The 15,435-nt window shown below is 64.9% G+C and overlaps 1 protein-coding gene across 4 annotated transcripts in view; it reads right to left on the minus strand.

Annotated features, from left to right (window-relative positions):
• Positions 1 to 601: 601 nt before the first annotated feature.
• MSRA (methionine sulfoxide reductase A) overlaps positions 602 to 15,435 on the minus strand; it is a 159,306-nt gene continuing 144,472 nt past the window's right edge. For all 4 annotated transcript variants that reach the window (XM_055132672.1, XM_055132685.1, XM_055132691.1 and 1 more), the window contains one exon: positions 602 to 1,110. In XM_055132672.1, coding sequence (XP_054988647.1) covers positions 946 to 1,110 — 165 coding nt within the window. In that variant the 3' untranslated portion in view covers positions 602 to 945. The remainder of the gene's footprint in view (positions 1,111 to 15,435) is intronic.

Raw genomic sequence — 15,435 nt, forward strand, 5'->3', positions numbered from 1 at the left:
CCCGCCTGCTGCCCAGCCCTGCATTGTGCTCCTGGCCCCGTCCAGGCTGCCCAGCTTGCCGGGGGCTTTCCCACACACCGGCCCCTCCTGCCTGTGCATTCTTAGGGTCCAAGGGCACCGTGCACCCTGGGAGGAAAAGCAGGCGGGTGGAGGTGTGTGATGGCGGGGGCCCAAGTCTCCGGCTCAGCACTGCTCCGTCTCCAGGGCCTTGTTCTGGTCACTGGGCTCCAGGCCCAGCATCACTGGCCTAGAGGCCTCTTGGATCTACTGAGTGGACCTCAGACAGCTGAACAGACCCTGGCTGCGTCTGCAGGGACTCACTGGTCCTGAGACTGGTTGTCCTGTGCCTTCCCCTGGTACTGATGCTGAAGGCTGGCAGAGGCTGCCCGCACTGCTCCTGCTGCCTGGTGGTCAGGGTGTGGACAGTACCATCAGGGTCAATGGCGTGGAGAGGTGGAAGGGTGGTCGCCTTCCAGAATGTTCTGTCAACCTTCCCATGCCGTGGCATGATTTGGCCTTCACACTTCCCAGCTCTCTCTGAACTCATTCTCTGCGTGGCCCCACCCACCCACGAGACACACAAGGCACGGCCAAGGGCACGGCTAGGGAGCAAAGCTTTATTAGCATTTCTCAGCAATTCTCAGAGAGGCAGCGCCTGTGTGTAAGCATCACCAGTGGAGCCGTTTCAGCAAATGATTCATGGGGGAGACTGCAAATAAGGCACGGGGGGTGGGGTGGGGGTGAGGGATGGGGAGCACTGTGGCAGGAGCAGGTTGAGGGAGGATTTCCAGCGCCCCTGCCCTGGGTTCCCTGGCAGGGGCCTGGATCAGGCATGGTGAGAGCAGCACAGCGGTCACCCTTGCTCCAAGCCCTGTCCCCCACTAGAGATCAATCACGCATTGCCCCGGCTGCAGGCTATGCCTCCAGAGCAGACGGCCGTGGTGGTCACTTTCTGATGCCGATCGGGCAGGCCACACCAGTGCCCCCGAGCCCGCAGTAGCCATCAGGAATCTTGCTCAGGTACTGCTGGTGGTAGTCCTCTGCATAGTAGAAGGCCTGTCCCGGGCGGATGTCGGTGGTGATCTGGCCGTAGCCTTGCTCCGAGAGAACCTGTGGGGACAGGGAACCGTGAGGCTGCTGCTGGCAAGGGAGGAGCCGATGGGGGAGGCTTGGGTGGGGGTCAGGGTGGGAGGTCTGGGCCAGGCTGGGAAATGGGATTTCTCACTGGAGTCCCTGCCCTGTCCATCCTTGGGGACGCAGAGGTCCAGGGTCCCCTGGTGTCTGGCAGGGCCGGGGGCGAGCATGAGGGTCCAGAAGGACTGAAGGGAGTTGCAACTCCCCCATACTATCCTTTGCCAGCTGGGGGACAGGCAATCTGAACCCCCATGAAGGGGCCCCTCACTGTGATTCCAGAGAGCAGGACTCAGCCAGGAGGCCCTGGGGAGTGGAGGGCAGGCTGTGCTGGGGGAATCCGACCTGGTCTGTGAGCAGAGGCAGAACCCTCACAGCAGCTGCAGTACTAGGCGCTGCCACTAGGTGGCAGCTCCCTTCCCCCACCCCAAAGAGCAGCTGTTGCAGTACTAGGCGCAGGCACTAGATGGCAGTTCTCCTCCCCCCAAACAGAGGCAGCTGCAGTACCAGGCGCAGGCACTAGGTGGCAGCTCCCCGTCCCCCGCCCCCCCAACAGTGGCTGCAGTACCAGGAGCAGGCACTAGGTGGCAGCTTCCCACCCTCCCTTCCAAACAGGGGCGGCTGCAGTACCAGGTGTGGGCACTAGATGGCAGCTTCCCACCCCCTCCTCTCCCAAACAGGGGCAGCTGCAGTACCAGGCGCGGACACTAGGTGGCAGCCCTGCTCTCTGGTTTCAGGGCTGACCCAGGGAAGGGTGGACAGATGCCGGCAGGGCTGCTGCTGGGCCTCCCTCCCGCTCCCAGTCGTGCCAGACACTGGGGTGCGCTGAGGTGAGGGCTCAGCTCCCACACCTGGCCTGACAGCTGCCTTCCCTCTTCGGCCCCTGGGGCCTGTGAGACCCACAGCCCAGAGTGGGGCGAGGTGCCCAGCAGTGTCCAGCCTCGGAGTGGAGCTCTGGACAGGCCCGGGGGGAGGCCGCTGGCGCCTCTGGGGGGCTCAGCCGCCTCGCCAGTGCCCCCACCCCAGGGCTGCCCTCTCAGGAACCTGCCCCCTTCCTGCCCTCCCCAAACACCGCTTCTCTGCCACCGCAGCCCCCATCGCCCCCAGCCCTGCCAGCTGGCCTGCGAGCCCCTCCCGTGCTGGACCTGAGCCCCATGGAGCTGGGGACCACTCCCTGTGCCCAGTCGTGCTGAGACTGGCCACGCGCTCCACAGCCCAGCCCCCCAGTCCCGTGCGAGTGCCCTCCTGGGGCTGGGGTCATGGAGACCCCAGGGAACCACCGTCTGGGTGGGCGTGAGGACACTGGAGGCCCCACCTTCTTCACTCCTCACACCCGTGGGCTCTCACTGGCCTGCAGAAGGACCCTGGACCAGCAGCGGGGTTCAAGGTGGGAGACCAGTGGTCTTCTACCCGTCTACACCCGTGGACCCACACTGGCCCAGGGGCTGGTGGCTGAGGGCTGTGCTCCGGGCATGGCACATGTGGGCACTGCAGGGTCCAGTGCATCACTTCAGAAAAATGAGTGGGCCCTGCTGCCACATGGACATAGGGAGACACAGCCCCAAACCCCCAAGGGCGCTCCTGCCCTTTGGGGCCAAATAGGGCAGGCTCCCCAGTTTCAGAACCGTGGACAGCACTGCCCGCTCTCTGGCCGGCCCAGGTCTTGGGGGCAGGCAGGCAGGAGGACCCCCAAGCACTGCAAGCTCAGGAGGCCCCCACTTTTCCACAGCTCTCCTCCCCTCCCCTCTCTCCATCCCCCTCTTTCCACCCATCTCTCTCCATCTCTTCATCCCTCTCTCCACCCCTCTCCACACCCTTTCCATCTCTCTCCATCCGTCTCTCTCCATCTCTCCATTCCTCCCTCCATCTCTCCATCCCTCTCTCTCTATCTCTCTGCCCCCTCTTTCCACCCCCTTTCCATCTCTCTCCACCCGTCTCTCTCCACCTCTCCATCCCTCTCTCCATCCCTCTCTCCCCCTCTCTCCACCTCTCCCCCAGCCCTCCTCCTCTCTGTCTCTGCGCCCTCCCCCCTTATTCCTAAGGGCTCTGACTCTGCTTTCCCGACCTGGAAGCAGCTACCCGCAGCCTCTGCCTTTGTCTCCGCCGCTCTCCCACACAAAAGCAGCCCCTTGTCACTCTTCAGAGAGAGCCAGGCCCAAGGCGGCCAGCGTCACCTTGGGGATGAGTCCTGTTGTCCTACTTCACGGAAGGCGGTGGCTCCCCCTGGGGCAGACGGGCCAGCTTGGAGGGGAGGAAGGACGGCGGTGCCCGAGGCTCGGCAGTGCCCCACTTTCCAGCTGGGCCCCCTCCCTCTGGCGGCTCTGCCCCGGGCATCTCCCTGGGGTCGGGGGCCTTCTCGGGATGTGGGGTTGCTGGGCTCATACCAGAAGGTCAGCTGGGACGGGGGCCCCACATGAGAAGTCTACTGCGCACACACCCTGCGCCCCCGTGCCCTGGCCGGTGCTCTGGGCTCCTCCACCCACGGGCTGCGGCCTGCAGGCGTCCTAACTGCCCACGTGCGGCTGGTCCACTGACTTTAGGAGTTAGTTGTCATAATGCCGCCGCCAGGCACACGTATACACGTACACGCACACACACATGCTTCCCTCCCTCCCTCTCTCTCTCCTCCACCTCTCCCTCTCTCCACATCTCTCCCTTTCTCCCTTTCTCTACCCCCTTTCTCCCTCTTCCTCTCCCCTCTCTGCCATCTCTCTCCCCTCCCTCTCCTTTCCTCCCTCCCCTCTCCCCCTCTTTCTGCCCCCTTCTCCCTCTCCCCATCTCCTCTCTCCTCTCTCTCCCTCCCCCCTCTTCCCTCCCCGTCTTGCACATCCAGAGCACTGCACCACATGGAAATGACAGGGCCCCTAAATAATCCACATCCACACTCATGTCTCTGCCCTTGGTGCTCCCTGATAGGGGACGTCCTCCCCACACCGTCACCTTCCTGTTCCAAAGCTGTTCCTGTCAGCCCTTTATGAATCCGGATGCACCCGAGACCTCTGGGGCCTCCCTGTCACCTGCTGGGCACCCACTGTGGCAACCAGTGATGGACACGGTGAAGGTCCCGGCATGGCCCCACTTGCCCTTGGCCCGAGGATGCTCGTTGGCGCTGCCCACGGCCCCACGCCCCGGGGCATAGTGCTGGGTGCCCAGAGGCGCTCAGGTGCGTTTGCTAAATCAGGGAGTGACTCTGGGCTGAGAGTCTGGGAGCCTGTGGAAAATTCCACAGCGTGGGCAGCTGCTCCAGCCTCTGTGCAAACGGGCAGCTGTCCCGGCGCTGCTGGCTGCCAGCGCGGCCCTGTGCCCGCCCAAAGCCGCTACCGGCTCTCCTGGGGCCAGCCGGGGCGCTGGGCTGCAGCCACCCTCGCTGGGCTGTTCCAGAAGCTGCGGGGACGCTTCCTGCCCTTCAGAGCAGGGCCGGGCCGGAGAGGACAGAGCCCTGCCCTCCTGCTCCCTGCAGCTGAGGCCCCCGCAGGGTCGGGGAGCTTCTGTCTGAGTGTGGGCAGGGGTGGGGGACGAGTGGGCTCTCAGCACCTCCGGAGACCACAATGGCCGCCCAGGACACTCGGGCAGGGGGGGCAGGCGGTTGGCATCACATGGTGGGGGGCGGGAGGTGGGGGGTCACACGGTGTGGGGGCAGGCGGTGGGGAGCAGTTGTGGGGGGCGGGTGGTGGCGGTTCAGTCACGGTGTCCCCTGCCCAGGTCCCCCAGACTGACCTGTGGACCCTCTGCTGGGGTGGGCGCGTCTCACGGAGATGGGATGGGAAAGAGGAGGGCCCAGGAGAGGTCTGCAGAGCCCCCGCTGCCAGGACCACCCTGGGGTCCCCCCACCCCAGCCCTGACCCATCTCTCTGCAGCCCCATTCCTGCCTCACCTGCCAACCCCTCGATCTGCCAGAGCCAGGACTAGGGGCTCAGAGGGGCTTCTGACGTGTCAGCTGGTTCACTGATACCCCCGCCTTGGGCCCCAGCATTAGAGGGGCAGAGACACTTGCCCAGGAAGGAGGCCGGGACGCTCAGGGGCCGAGAAGCGAGGCCTCAGACAGTCTGTAGTGATCCCCCCGAGGGACCATGAGGTGAGGCCCCTTTCCTGAGAATGTACGGAAGCCCTGAGGGGCTCCGTGACACAGAGGGTAGGGTGAGGAGCAGCCCAGCTGAAGGACAGCAGTGCCCTGGTCCTCACCCAGGCTCCCTGGGGCCAGCACCAAGGACAGAGGTGGCCATGCCTGGGGCCAGCACCAGGGACAGAGGCTTCAGCACCAGGGACAGAGACACCCTACTGCCCCGTCTGTCCTCTGGGCCCGCCTCCTGCGCCCCTTGTCCCAGCCGCTCTGTGTCCTCTGCCTGTGTCCCCTCTGCTTGTGTCCCTCCTCCTGTGTCCCTCCAACTGTGTCCTTCCGTCTATGTCCCCACTGCCTGTGCCCCCTCTGCCTGTGTCCCTCTGCCTGTGCCCCCTCTGCCTGTGCCCCCTCTGCCTGTGTCCCTCTGCCTGTGCCCCCTCTGCCTGTGTCCCTCTGCCTGTGCCCCCTCTGCCTGTGTCCCCTCTGCCTGTGTCCCTCTGCCTGTGCCCCCTCTGCCTGTGTCCCTCTGCCTGTGACCCCTCTGCCTGTGTCCCCTCTGCCTGTGTCCCTCTGCCTGTGTCCCCTCTGCCTGTGTCCCTCTGCCTGTGCCCCCTCTGCCTGTGTCCCTCTGCCTGTGTCCCTCTGCCTGTGCCCCCTCTGCCCGTGTCCCCTCTGCCTGTGTCCCTCTGCCCGTGCCCCCTCTGCCTGTGTCCCTCTGCCCGTGCCCCTCTGCCCGTGCCCCTCTGCCTGTGCCCCCTCTGCCTGTGTCCCTCTGCCTGTGCCCCCTCTGCCTGTGTCCCCTCTGCCTGTGTCCCTCTGCCTGTGCCCCCTCTGCCTGTGTCCCTCTGCCTGTGCCCCCTCTGCCTGTGTCCCTCTGCCTGTGCCCCCTCTGCCTGTGTCCCTCTGCCTGTGCCCCCTCTGCCTGTGCCCCCTCTGCCTGTGCCCCTCTGCCTGTGTCCCTCTGCCTGTGCCCCTCTGCCTGTGCCCCCTCTGCCTGTGTCCCTCTGCCTGTGCCCCCTCTGCCTGTGTCCCTTTGCCTGTGCCCCCTCTGCCTGTGTCCCCTCTGCCTGTGCCCCTCTGCCTGTGTCCCTCTGCCTGTGCCCCCTCTGCCTGTGCCCCCTCTGCCTGTGTCCTTCTCCCTGTGTCTTTCCGCCTCTGTCTCCTCTGCCTGTGTCCTTCTGCCTGTCTTTCCACCTGTGTCCTTCTGCCTGTGTCTTTCCCCCTATGTCCCCTCTGCCTGTGTCCCTCTGCCTGTGTCCCTTCTGCCTGTGTCCCTTCTGCCTGTGTCCTTCTGCCTGTGTTTTTCCACCTGTTTTCCCTCTGCCTGTGTCCCCTCTGCCTGTTTTCCCTCTGCCTGTGTCCCTCCACCTGTGTCCCCTCCACCTGTGTCCCCCTACCTGTTCCCCTCTGTGTGTGGCCACACCCTAGTGGTCTGCTGCTGGCTTGGGGCTTCTCCCTGGGTGTCTGCTGGTCACTGCCCCCTGGGGCCCGGCCCCTTGCCCGCAGGGACAATCCAAGTGTCAGGAGCTGAAGCACTGGGCATCTTGAGGCCGCTAAGTGGCATAACCCCCTCCCCAAAGCGACAACAGTGGCTTCCTGAGGGGTTGTGATGTCTGCTGAGAAGATGCTATTTCCAGGGCACAGAGCAGTGACTGGACTGTGCGTTGGGGGAAACTGAGGCTGCAGGCTGGGGCGTCCCCTGAGCAGCAGGGGAGGCCGGGCCCCATGGCTCACAGGACCAGGCGCCACCTTCCTTTCTCTGCTTCTCCCCGGGGCGAGCCTCAGAGGAGACGTGCACTGTGGCCCCCAGAGGCAGGACTGCCTGGTGGACAGACGGACACGTGGAGCAATCTCACCCCTCACGGGTGGGCCAGGCGGGGAGGACAGGGCGTCTTCCCCTTCCTGGTCTGTCTTCAGACAGCGGCTCTGAAGATCAAAGGCACCTCTGTCCCCCTCCTGCTCCACCGCCCACCAGCACCAGGGGGCGCCCTTGGGAGGGCAGTTCCGGAGAGCAGAACTGAGCCCGGGGCGAGCTGGGCAGGTGCCCAGACACCAGCCCTGTGTCCAGGCTCCCTCGCTCAGGCCTGCTCCTGGGCGGAGCCTTGGCCCGCCGGAGGCTGACCTCATGCCCTCGCCAGGGAGGCCCGTGGCCGAGGCTGACGCGGCCAGGACTCGCTCCCCCGGGGGCCCCGTTCCCTCTGTGGAACTTTCTAGATTCATGGCGAGTCATGGGGCCTCACGAGGCCGAGTGGCCGGTGGGATAATGAGAGGCCAGCGGGCACACAGGGAGGGTCACGTCCCTGCACCCCGTTCCCGCCACTCGAACCTCGGGGCGTTGCAAGGCCAGGGTCTTGGGACTTGCCCGAGTGTCTGAGGGCCTGGAAAGCGTAAAGCCAAAGTCGGGAGGCAGCAGAACATCTGCGAATGGTGCCCTGGGGTGGCTGCACACTCTGCACATGAGACCCGCCCCCGCGCCGCCCCCTTTGCTGCCACTGCAGGGGGCCTTGAAATGGGCTTCCGGCGCTGAGGCACTCGATCTGCAATTCAGGCATTCGACCACTAGGTGGCGGGGCGTCCCAACCATGGGGAAAACCTGTTTTTCTTTTAAAAACACTCTTCCCCTCACCCCCCTCCAAATTTCTTTATGGAAAGAGCCACGGTTGAGCAGTTCTCAAGCATTACTTTGGTGCTTAATATTTAGGGTAAAGTGCTGGTGAGCAGGGAGGTCCCGGTCCTTGGAAGCAAAGCGATTTCCCCCAGACCCAGGATCAGGCCGAGAGGCTGTGAACCCCCCCGCGCTGTGCTCTGCAGAGCCAGGGAGGGGTGGTGGGCAGTTCTGGCAGGGCTGCAGCCCCCAGGAACACCCCTCCTGCCCAGGGCCAGAGTGGCCCCTTGGCACAGCCCCGGCGGGCCAGACGCACGCTCAGGCGGCCACACGAGGAGGAACGTGCATCTGTGATTAGAGCCGGGTCTGGAAGGTTCCGCCAGGGGCCAAGAGCCTAAGAGCCCCAAGGAGCCCGACCCAGATGCCAAGGAGGGGACACATGTCCCTGCCTCAGGACGCCTGCGTCCACATCCCCAGAGTGGACACGGATCACCCTCCTGGGCTGACGGACGGGGAACGACAGGGTGGATATTGGGGGCAAGTCGGGGGTTCCTGCTCGGGCTCGGCCACCGCAGGCAGGAGGCTCCCCATCTCGGCGCTGGGCAGACCCCAGGGCGCCCGGGCGGGGTCACCCTCAGCTCCCCCAAGCGCCTGTGCCCCCCACTCCCAGGGTCCACATGTCGCCAGGGGCCTCCCAGCCGTGTTTGTCCAGGATGGGGCAGCCCTCTCCTCCCGGCCTGTGTCCTGCTGACCTGACCCACGTTCTGGAACCTTCCTCACCTTCCTTCCCTCCTGCACTGGAGAGGCTGCGGGAGGGGGCTCTGAACTCACCGACCCAGAGACCCCGCAGAGAGGCTGCCGGGCAGCAGGGGGCAGCTCCCACTAACTCTGCCTACCCACAACCTCACGTTCCTCATAGCTGGGCCCGAGGACAGGGACCAGCAGACAGCAAGGGAGAGAGGGGCCAGGGGCTACAGGAGAGGGGGGAGGGGAGGGGAAGGAGAAGAGAGGAGAAAGGAGGAGGGCAGAGGAAGAGGAAGGGGAGGAGAGAGTGCAGAGGAAGGGGCTGAGACAGGAGAAGGGAGGGAGAGGAGAAGGAGAGGCGAGGGGAGGGGAGAGGGGAGACAAGGAGAGGTGAGGGGAGAGGAGATCTGTCTGTTTTCTCTCAGCACACACCAGACCGCCCAGGTCCCCCTGCAGGGAAAGACCCCCAGGCCCCGCAGCTTCCCTCCCCGGCATGAGCAGCCCACCCCACGGCCCCACCCCGACACCCCACTTTTCCCCAAGTGGCTGCACGCAGTGGCAGAGTGGGGCGGGCAGTAGCCAAGGGGGGCACTCAAGGTCCTGGGGAGGGCAGGAAGGCAGGCGGGGCACTGGGCACCAGCAGGTCTGGGCCCTCTGGGCCCCCACGAGCAGGCATGTACCTGTGTGTGTGTGTGTGCCTGTGTGCGTGTGTGTGCGCGTGTGTGTGCATGTGTGTGTGTGTGTGTGTGTGTGTGTGCATGTGTGTGTGCTCATGTGCGTGACTCTGCAGCACCTCCGGGACAGCCAGGCCGGACCAGGCTCTGAGCAGTGCCTGCGGGTGCAGATAAAATTAAATGGCTATTTTGGTGGAAAATCAGGTTAAAAAAAAATGCTGAGAAAAATGCCCCCTCCTTCAAATGCCAGCTCCCGCCCGCGCCGGCCCCTCCGCCCTGCTCTCTTCCGAGCCCATTTGGTGTTTGTTTTGAATGCCGGCTGATTGGCACCGCGGAGCCGAGGCACAGAACGAGCGCTGCTCCGGAGGCGTTATTTTAGGAGGAGACAATGTAGACTCTGGCTCGGGCGGCAGATGGCTGGCAGCTCAGCGCTGGGCGAGCCAACTGGTATGGTATGTTGGAAATTCAGAGCAGCAGGTAAACCGCTCCATTCCAAACGGGCACAGATGCTGGGGGGCGCGGGGGAGGGGCACAAGCTGGTCAGGAAACGGGGAGCAGCCCCGGGAGTGCCGGGGGAGAGGGGGGAGTGAGGGGCTGGAGCTCGTCCCGGCCTCAACTGGCCCAGGGTTCAGCCTGTCTGCCTGTCTGTCTGTCCTTCCATTACCCGTGAGGTCAGCTGGGCTGGGCGCTCTGAACCATGTGTCTGGTGGGCTCTGGTCCCATGAGAGGTCGTGGGGGCGAGAGGGGGCATCAGGCGGGGACACCAGCAGGGTGGATGCAGCGAGTGCCCCGGGCATGGCAGGGAAGGAGCCTGGCCCTCAGCTGATGGGCGAGGGGACCCGAGAGTGACCCCAGCCCCAGCTGAGACTGACCAGGGTCCCCACGCCAGGAGGGTGAGGGCGAGGCTGTCACCTGTCTCGTCTCCCCTGCACTAAGCGAGGACCCAGGGTGCCCACAGAGGTCACTCCGACAACACGCCTGGACCTGCTGGAGCCCCGTCACGTGAGCTGACTGTAGGTGTGGGGCCGAGGGTGCCCCAGCCCCCAGGTCCTCCCTGCCGCAGGCATGTGGGGGCCACTGGCTGCTCCCTATTCTCCCCACCAGGGGGGGCTGACATAGCCCCACCACGGTCATGGGGCACAAGCCTAGCCGGGCACAGGGGGTGGCGGGCCAGCCCTGAGCTGGGAGGTCAACAGCCTTATGCCACCGCCGGGCCTGCAGATGACAGCGGCCCCTCCCACTGAGCCCAGTCACAGCGACCCTGAGGGTCACGGAGGGACGTGACGGTGCTGGTCACTAGACTGCCGTCGGGTGCTTGGGCCAGAGCCATGAGCTGATGAAATCCGGCTCAAACCGAATGGCTCCTGTGGGCCCTCGGAAAGGAGCTGGGGGTCCCGGGGTCAGAACCACCAATGCCCCCACGTGTGCCTGGGGCCCTCCTGGGGCCGTGCTCCTGACTCTGGGCATTGGCCAGATGCAGCTGAGAGAGGGACACGTCTCGGGCTGGGGACACCGCCAGGGCCCCTGGAGACGCACAACAGCAAACGGCTCCCACACGGGCCCCTGAGATGCCTCGAAATAGCGCCTCCTTCCGTGGCCTCAGAACCGACCCGTAAGCAGCCTGGAAGGAGAGAGGGTGGGGGGCGAGGCCCTCGGGGTGACTTGCGGGGGCCACTGGGCAAGAGAGGAGCTCTGGCAGATGTGCACACGCGAGAGTTGGGATGTGGGGGCCCAGAAGGCTAGTCTGGGGGTCTGGGTCTGGCCCGGCTGGACCCAGCCACTTCTCCGAGCAGCCTGGGTCCATCCAGGGGTTGGGGGTGCGAGGGCCACACTGGCTGCGGGCATGCTCTGCTCAGGGCACCCATGTGCTCCTCCCGCTGCATCCCATCAGGGCTTGCCACCCCACACCCCCCACCTGGCCAGGCCGTGCCCCAAGTCCCAGCTAACTGGAGGCCGCCAGGGGCGCTGCTGGGCTGTGGGGGGTCATTTCACCTGGCTGTGGGCTCCGGGGGCTCTGGGAAGAGGGCAGAGGTCGGCAGGGAAGGGTACCTGGGAGCGAGCACCGAGCCCTAGAGGCACGATGACTTGACGACCTGGAAGGTGACCAGGCGTCCTGGCGGCAGCAGCAGGGGGTCAGCAGGACCTCGGGTGCGGCTGGCACTCGAGGCCGAGAAGGGGCTGTCTGACTGCACCCCCCTCAGGCCCCCGACTCACTGCACCAAGACAGTGCGACCGAGAAAGGGTGAGAGAAACGGGGATGTCCCCTTCCGTCAGAACAGCATCAAACCCACTGTCCTCCCGATGAAGGGACCCAGGAGCCCCGGGAGGGCGCCAGCCTGGGATGGACATGGCTCTGGCAGTGGGTGGGCAGGGGGGACTGTAGGGAAAGAGGAGGGACATGCACCCCACCCAGGGGACACGGGCACTGCAGGGACATGTGCCCCAGGAGGACATGGGCTGTCTACACGGCAGGGACACGGACTGTCTATACAGCAGGGACATGCCCCAGGAGGACACGGGTCATCTACCCTGCAGGGCCATGCTCCAGGGGTACATGGGCCATCTACACTGCAAAGTCATGCTCCAGGGGTACATGGGCTGTCTACACTGCAGGGTCACACTCTAGGGGGACACGGGCCATCTACACTGCAGGGTCACGCCCCAGGGGGACATGGGCCGTCTGCACTGCAGGGTCACACTCTAGGGGGACACGGGCCATCTACACTGCAGGGCCATGCTCCAGGGATACACAGGCCATCTACACTGCAGGGTCACACTCTAGGGGGACACGGGCCATCTACACTGCAGGGTCACGCCCCAGGGGGACATGGGCCGTCTGCACTGCAGGGTCACACTCTAGGGGGACACGGGCCATCTATACTGCAGGGTCACGCCCCAGGGGGACATGGGCCGTCTGCACTGCTGGGTCACACTCTAGGGGGACACGGGCCATCTATACCGTAGGGACACGCTCCAGGGAACATGGGCCATCTACACGGCAGGCCACAGCTTGCAGACTAGCCATAGCCTCCCGGCCGAGCAGGCAGGAAGCTCTCTCGGAGATGCTCGTCGGGCGTAAGACAGTGAGGCCGTGAGGAGAAGGTGGAAAGGGGTGACGAGACACCCAGAGAGAGAGGCAGGGGCAAACGGGATGTCGGGGAAAGGGGCGGCCATCAGGGCCGTAAGAGGACCCAACACACGGAGAACAGGAGTCAGTCTCTGCGAAGACGAGGGAACAGGAAAGCAAGGCCCAGGGCCGGGGGCAGGAGGACGCGCAACTCAAATCTCAGAGGAAGAGGCAAAGGCCGGAAGTCACACTGTGGAAAGGCCGCCTCAGAGCCGGCAGAGGCAGAGTGTAGGACGGTGAGTCCGTGGGGAGTGGGACAGGGCCCACGAGGGGACGCGACCGCGGGCTTCCCGTGGGCTCTGACGGCGCTGCCTTGTGCAGAAGAAGCGGGACCATTCTCCGTTTTGATTCTGAGGTTTGATAGTCATCGATGATCAGAGTTCGTATAAGGTCACGTAAGGCCACAGGAAGACTTAATTATGAGAAGCGAGCAGGCGAAGGACTTTGTAGCCAGCAAAACTGCACTCCGCCCCGACAGCACGGACGGTCACGAACACGCGAGTATCCAAGAACTTGGCTTCCACGAGATGAAGCCACGAGTGAGGACTGCGGGTCCTGAGCACAGAGCGCAGGCTCGGCCTCCGGGACCACCAGGACGACCACAGCGGCAATACGACCTGTCCCACATGCGCGGGATCCATCGTGCAAGGAGGGCGGGGAGAAGACTGAGACGGGAATGTCACTCCCCGTCATGGCGCCAGGTAACGGGAACGTGACCAGCACTGTTACGCAGGAGCTATTTTAGTCACTGCAAGACGCTCGAGTTCTGGGCCTCTCAGAAACCAGCGTCTGGTTGGGGGGAAGATGCAAATGCGGCCCTGGAGGGGCAAAGCCGGGCCCCGAAACATCAGTGTGGGCTCCACGTGCGTTTGCTCACCCCACGTCCCCCTCTTCCTGCTTTTGCTCACGCGTGTTACCTGCTACATGTTACATGCTCTGAGCACGAGAAAGCCAGGGAAGCCATGACGAGGCGGGAGCAGCACACAGCTCATCACAGAACCCCCCCAGCCCTGCCCCACCTCCAGCCTGACCACCCCCTCCCCCGTGGGCCTCTGTTTGGAGCTTTAAACGTTCCGGATCGAGCCACACTGCAGGGCAAGGCACAGGGCGCCGTCCAGAGCTGCTCCTGGGTATCTGATCTGCTGCCAGGCACCTGCCTGGTGGCCCCGAGGGGCGGCCCCCACCATGGCACGGGGGTGGGGCTGGTCCCAGGGTGCACGACCCCTGCCTACGTGGCGGTGCCCTTCCACAGAGGGTGCCCGAGGGCGGCTGCGCAGGCCGCTGGCATCTGCAGGACTGTGAGGACACAGCCCCTTCCTCCCTCTGCCCCCGAAAGATGCTGTCTGTGAAAGGCTGGTCTTGGCCTCAGCGGGGCACGGCGGGGTGGGCGGGCGGGCGGGAGTGGGTTCCATGCGGCCCCTCAGCCCCGGCTGCTGCTGGCTCTGGGGAGCGCCAGGCCTGGCGCAGGTTCGGTCCCCGGCGCTTGACACGCTGCTCCACAGGCTGCTGTGTGCCAGATGGCCCCGAGCTAATGAGCGCCAACTCCCGGCGGCAGCTCGCCAGGGAGGCACGAAGCTCCCCCACGGGCGCGGAACCACTAAAAATATGGGAGTATTTTTAGGGAGCGTTTGATGGAGACAAAGTGGCACTTGAGGAGAACGTGAGACGCGGAGACGCACCAGCCGGGGCACGTGGACCAGCCAGCGCCGGGCCGGGAGGACGGGCCCGCGGTAGCGTCCCGGGCAGAGCCGAGAGTCCTTGAGCTCTGCCCCTGCGAGTCTCTCCTTCCCGCCCGCAGTGGGCAGACGTGGGCCCGCACCAGCACACACGCTGCCTGGCGGCCACGTTCCCCTGACCAACTACTATTCTCCGACTCCGAGTGCGCCCACTGGCTTTGGCCAGCAGTGCCCGTTCCGCCCCACCACAGGGCTGGCCCGGGCGCCCACGGGGTCCTTGGCTCCTCTGAACACGCCCCACCCTTCCCACACCCCCGGTCGGGGAGGGTCCCCCTCTCCATAGCCCCCGCAAAGCCAGGCCTCTCAGCCCTGCTTGGGGCGGGGGGCTCTAGGGTCAGGGAGGGCCTCCAAGGGGCTTCTCAGACCTATCCGGCAGCAGGGGCGGGCACGGCCAGATTCATCTGGGATTACTAGTGTGTGAGCCTGAGGCAATGGTGGCAGGGCCCTCAGAGACCTTTCACTGTGGCCACAGTTGGTGCCCCCTGCTGGGGACCGGTGGGAGCTGGTGAGGGCTGGTGGGAGCTGGGGGAGGTGGTAGGGGCTAGTGGGGGCCAGTGGGAGCTGGGGGAGGCTAGCAGGGGCTGGTGGGGGCTGGTGGGAAGTGAGGCTGGTGGAGGGCAATGAAAGCTGGTGGGGGGGACCTGTGGGAGCTGTCGGGGGTGGTGGGAGTGGGTGGGGGCTGGTGGGGACCAGTGGGGGCCAGTAGAAGTCAGTGAGGGCCGGTGGGAGCTGGTAGAGGCCAGTGGGAGCCAATGGGGGCTGGTGGGAGAAGGTGAGGGATGTGGGGACTGGTTAGAGCTGGCGGGGGCCTATGGGGGCTGGTGAGGCCTGGTGGGAGGAGGTGGGGGTTGGAGGGGGCCAGTGGAAGCCGGTGAGGGCCGATGGGGGCTGGTGAAAGCAGGTGGGGGCTGGTGGGGGTTAGTGGGGGTCCCCAGGGGCGGATACTACTCTGATAGTACAAAGGCACAGCCCTGAGACTGAGGAACTGGAAATAATGAGGGTGGGGGAGTGTCCCTTGAGGGCCATCCAGGGCATCCTGAGATGCTGCACTGCCCAGGGGCTCCTGCTCCTGTGACCTTGAATCCAACCGAACAGGGGACATGCACATGCATGCATGCACACATGTATGTATGCACACATGCACATGCATTGGCGCACACATGCACATGCATGCATGCACACATGTATGTATGCACACACGCACATGCATTGGTGCACACATGCACATACACACATGCACACACATACATGATGCACATATACACACACGCACACACACGTATACACACGCTTTGTGCCTTAGTCCCTCTGCCACAGAGGCCCAGGCTGCATGAGGCGCCTTTCGTGCCGGCTGTTTC

This window comes from Sorex araneus, chromosome 1 (assembly GCF_027595985.1).
Source record: "Sorex araneus isolate mSorAra2 chromosome 1, mSorAra2.pri, whole genome shotgun sequence".
Lineage (NCBI taxonomy): Eukaryota > Metazoa > Chordata > Mammalia > Eulipotyphla > Soricidae > Sorex > Sorex araneus.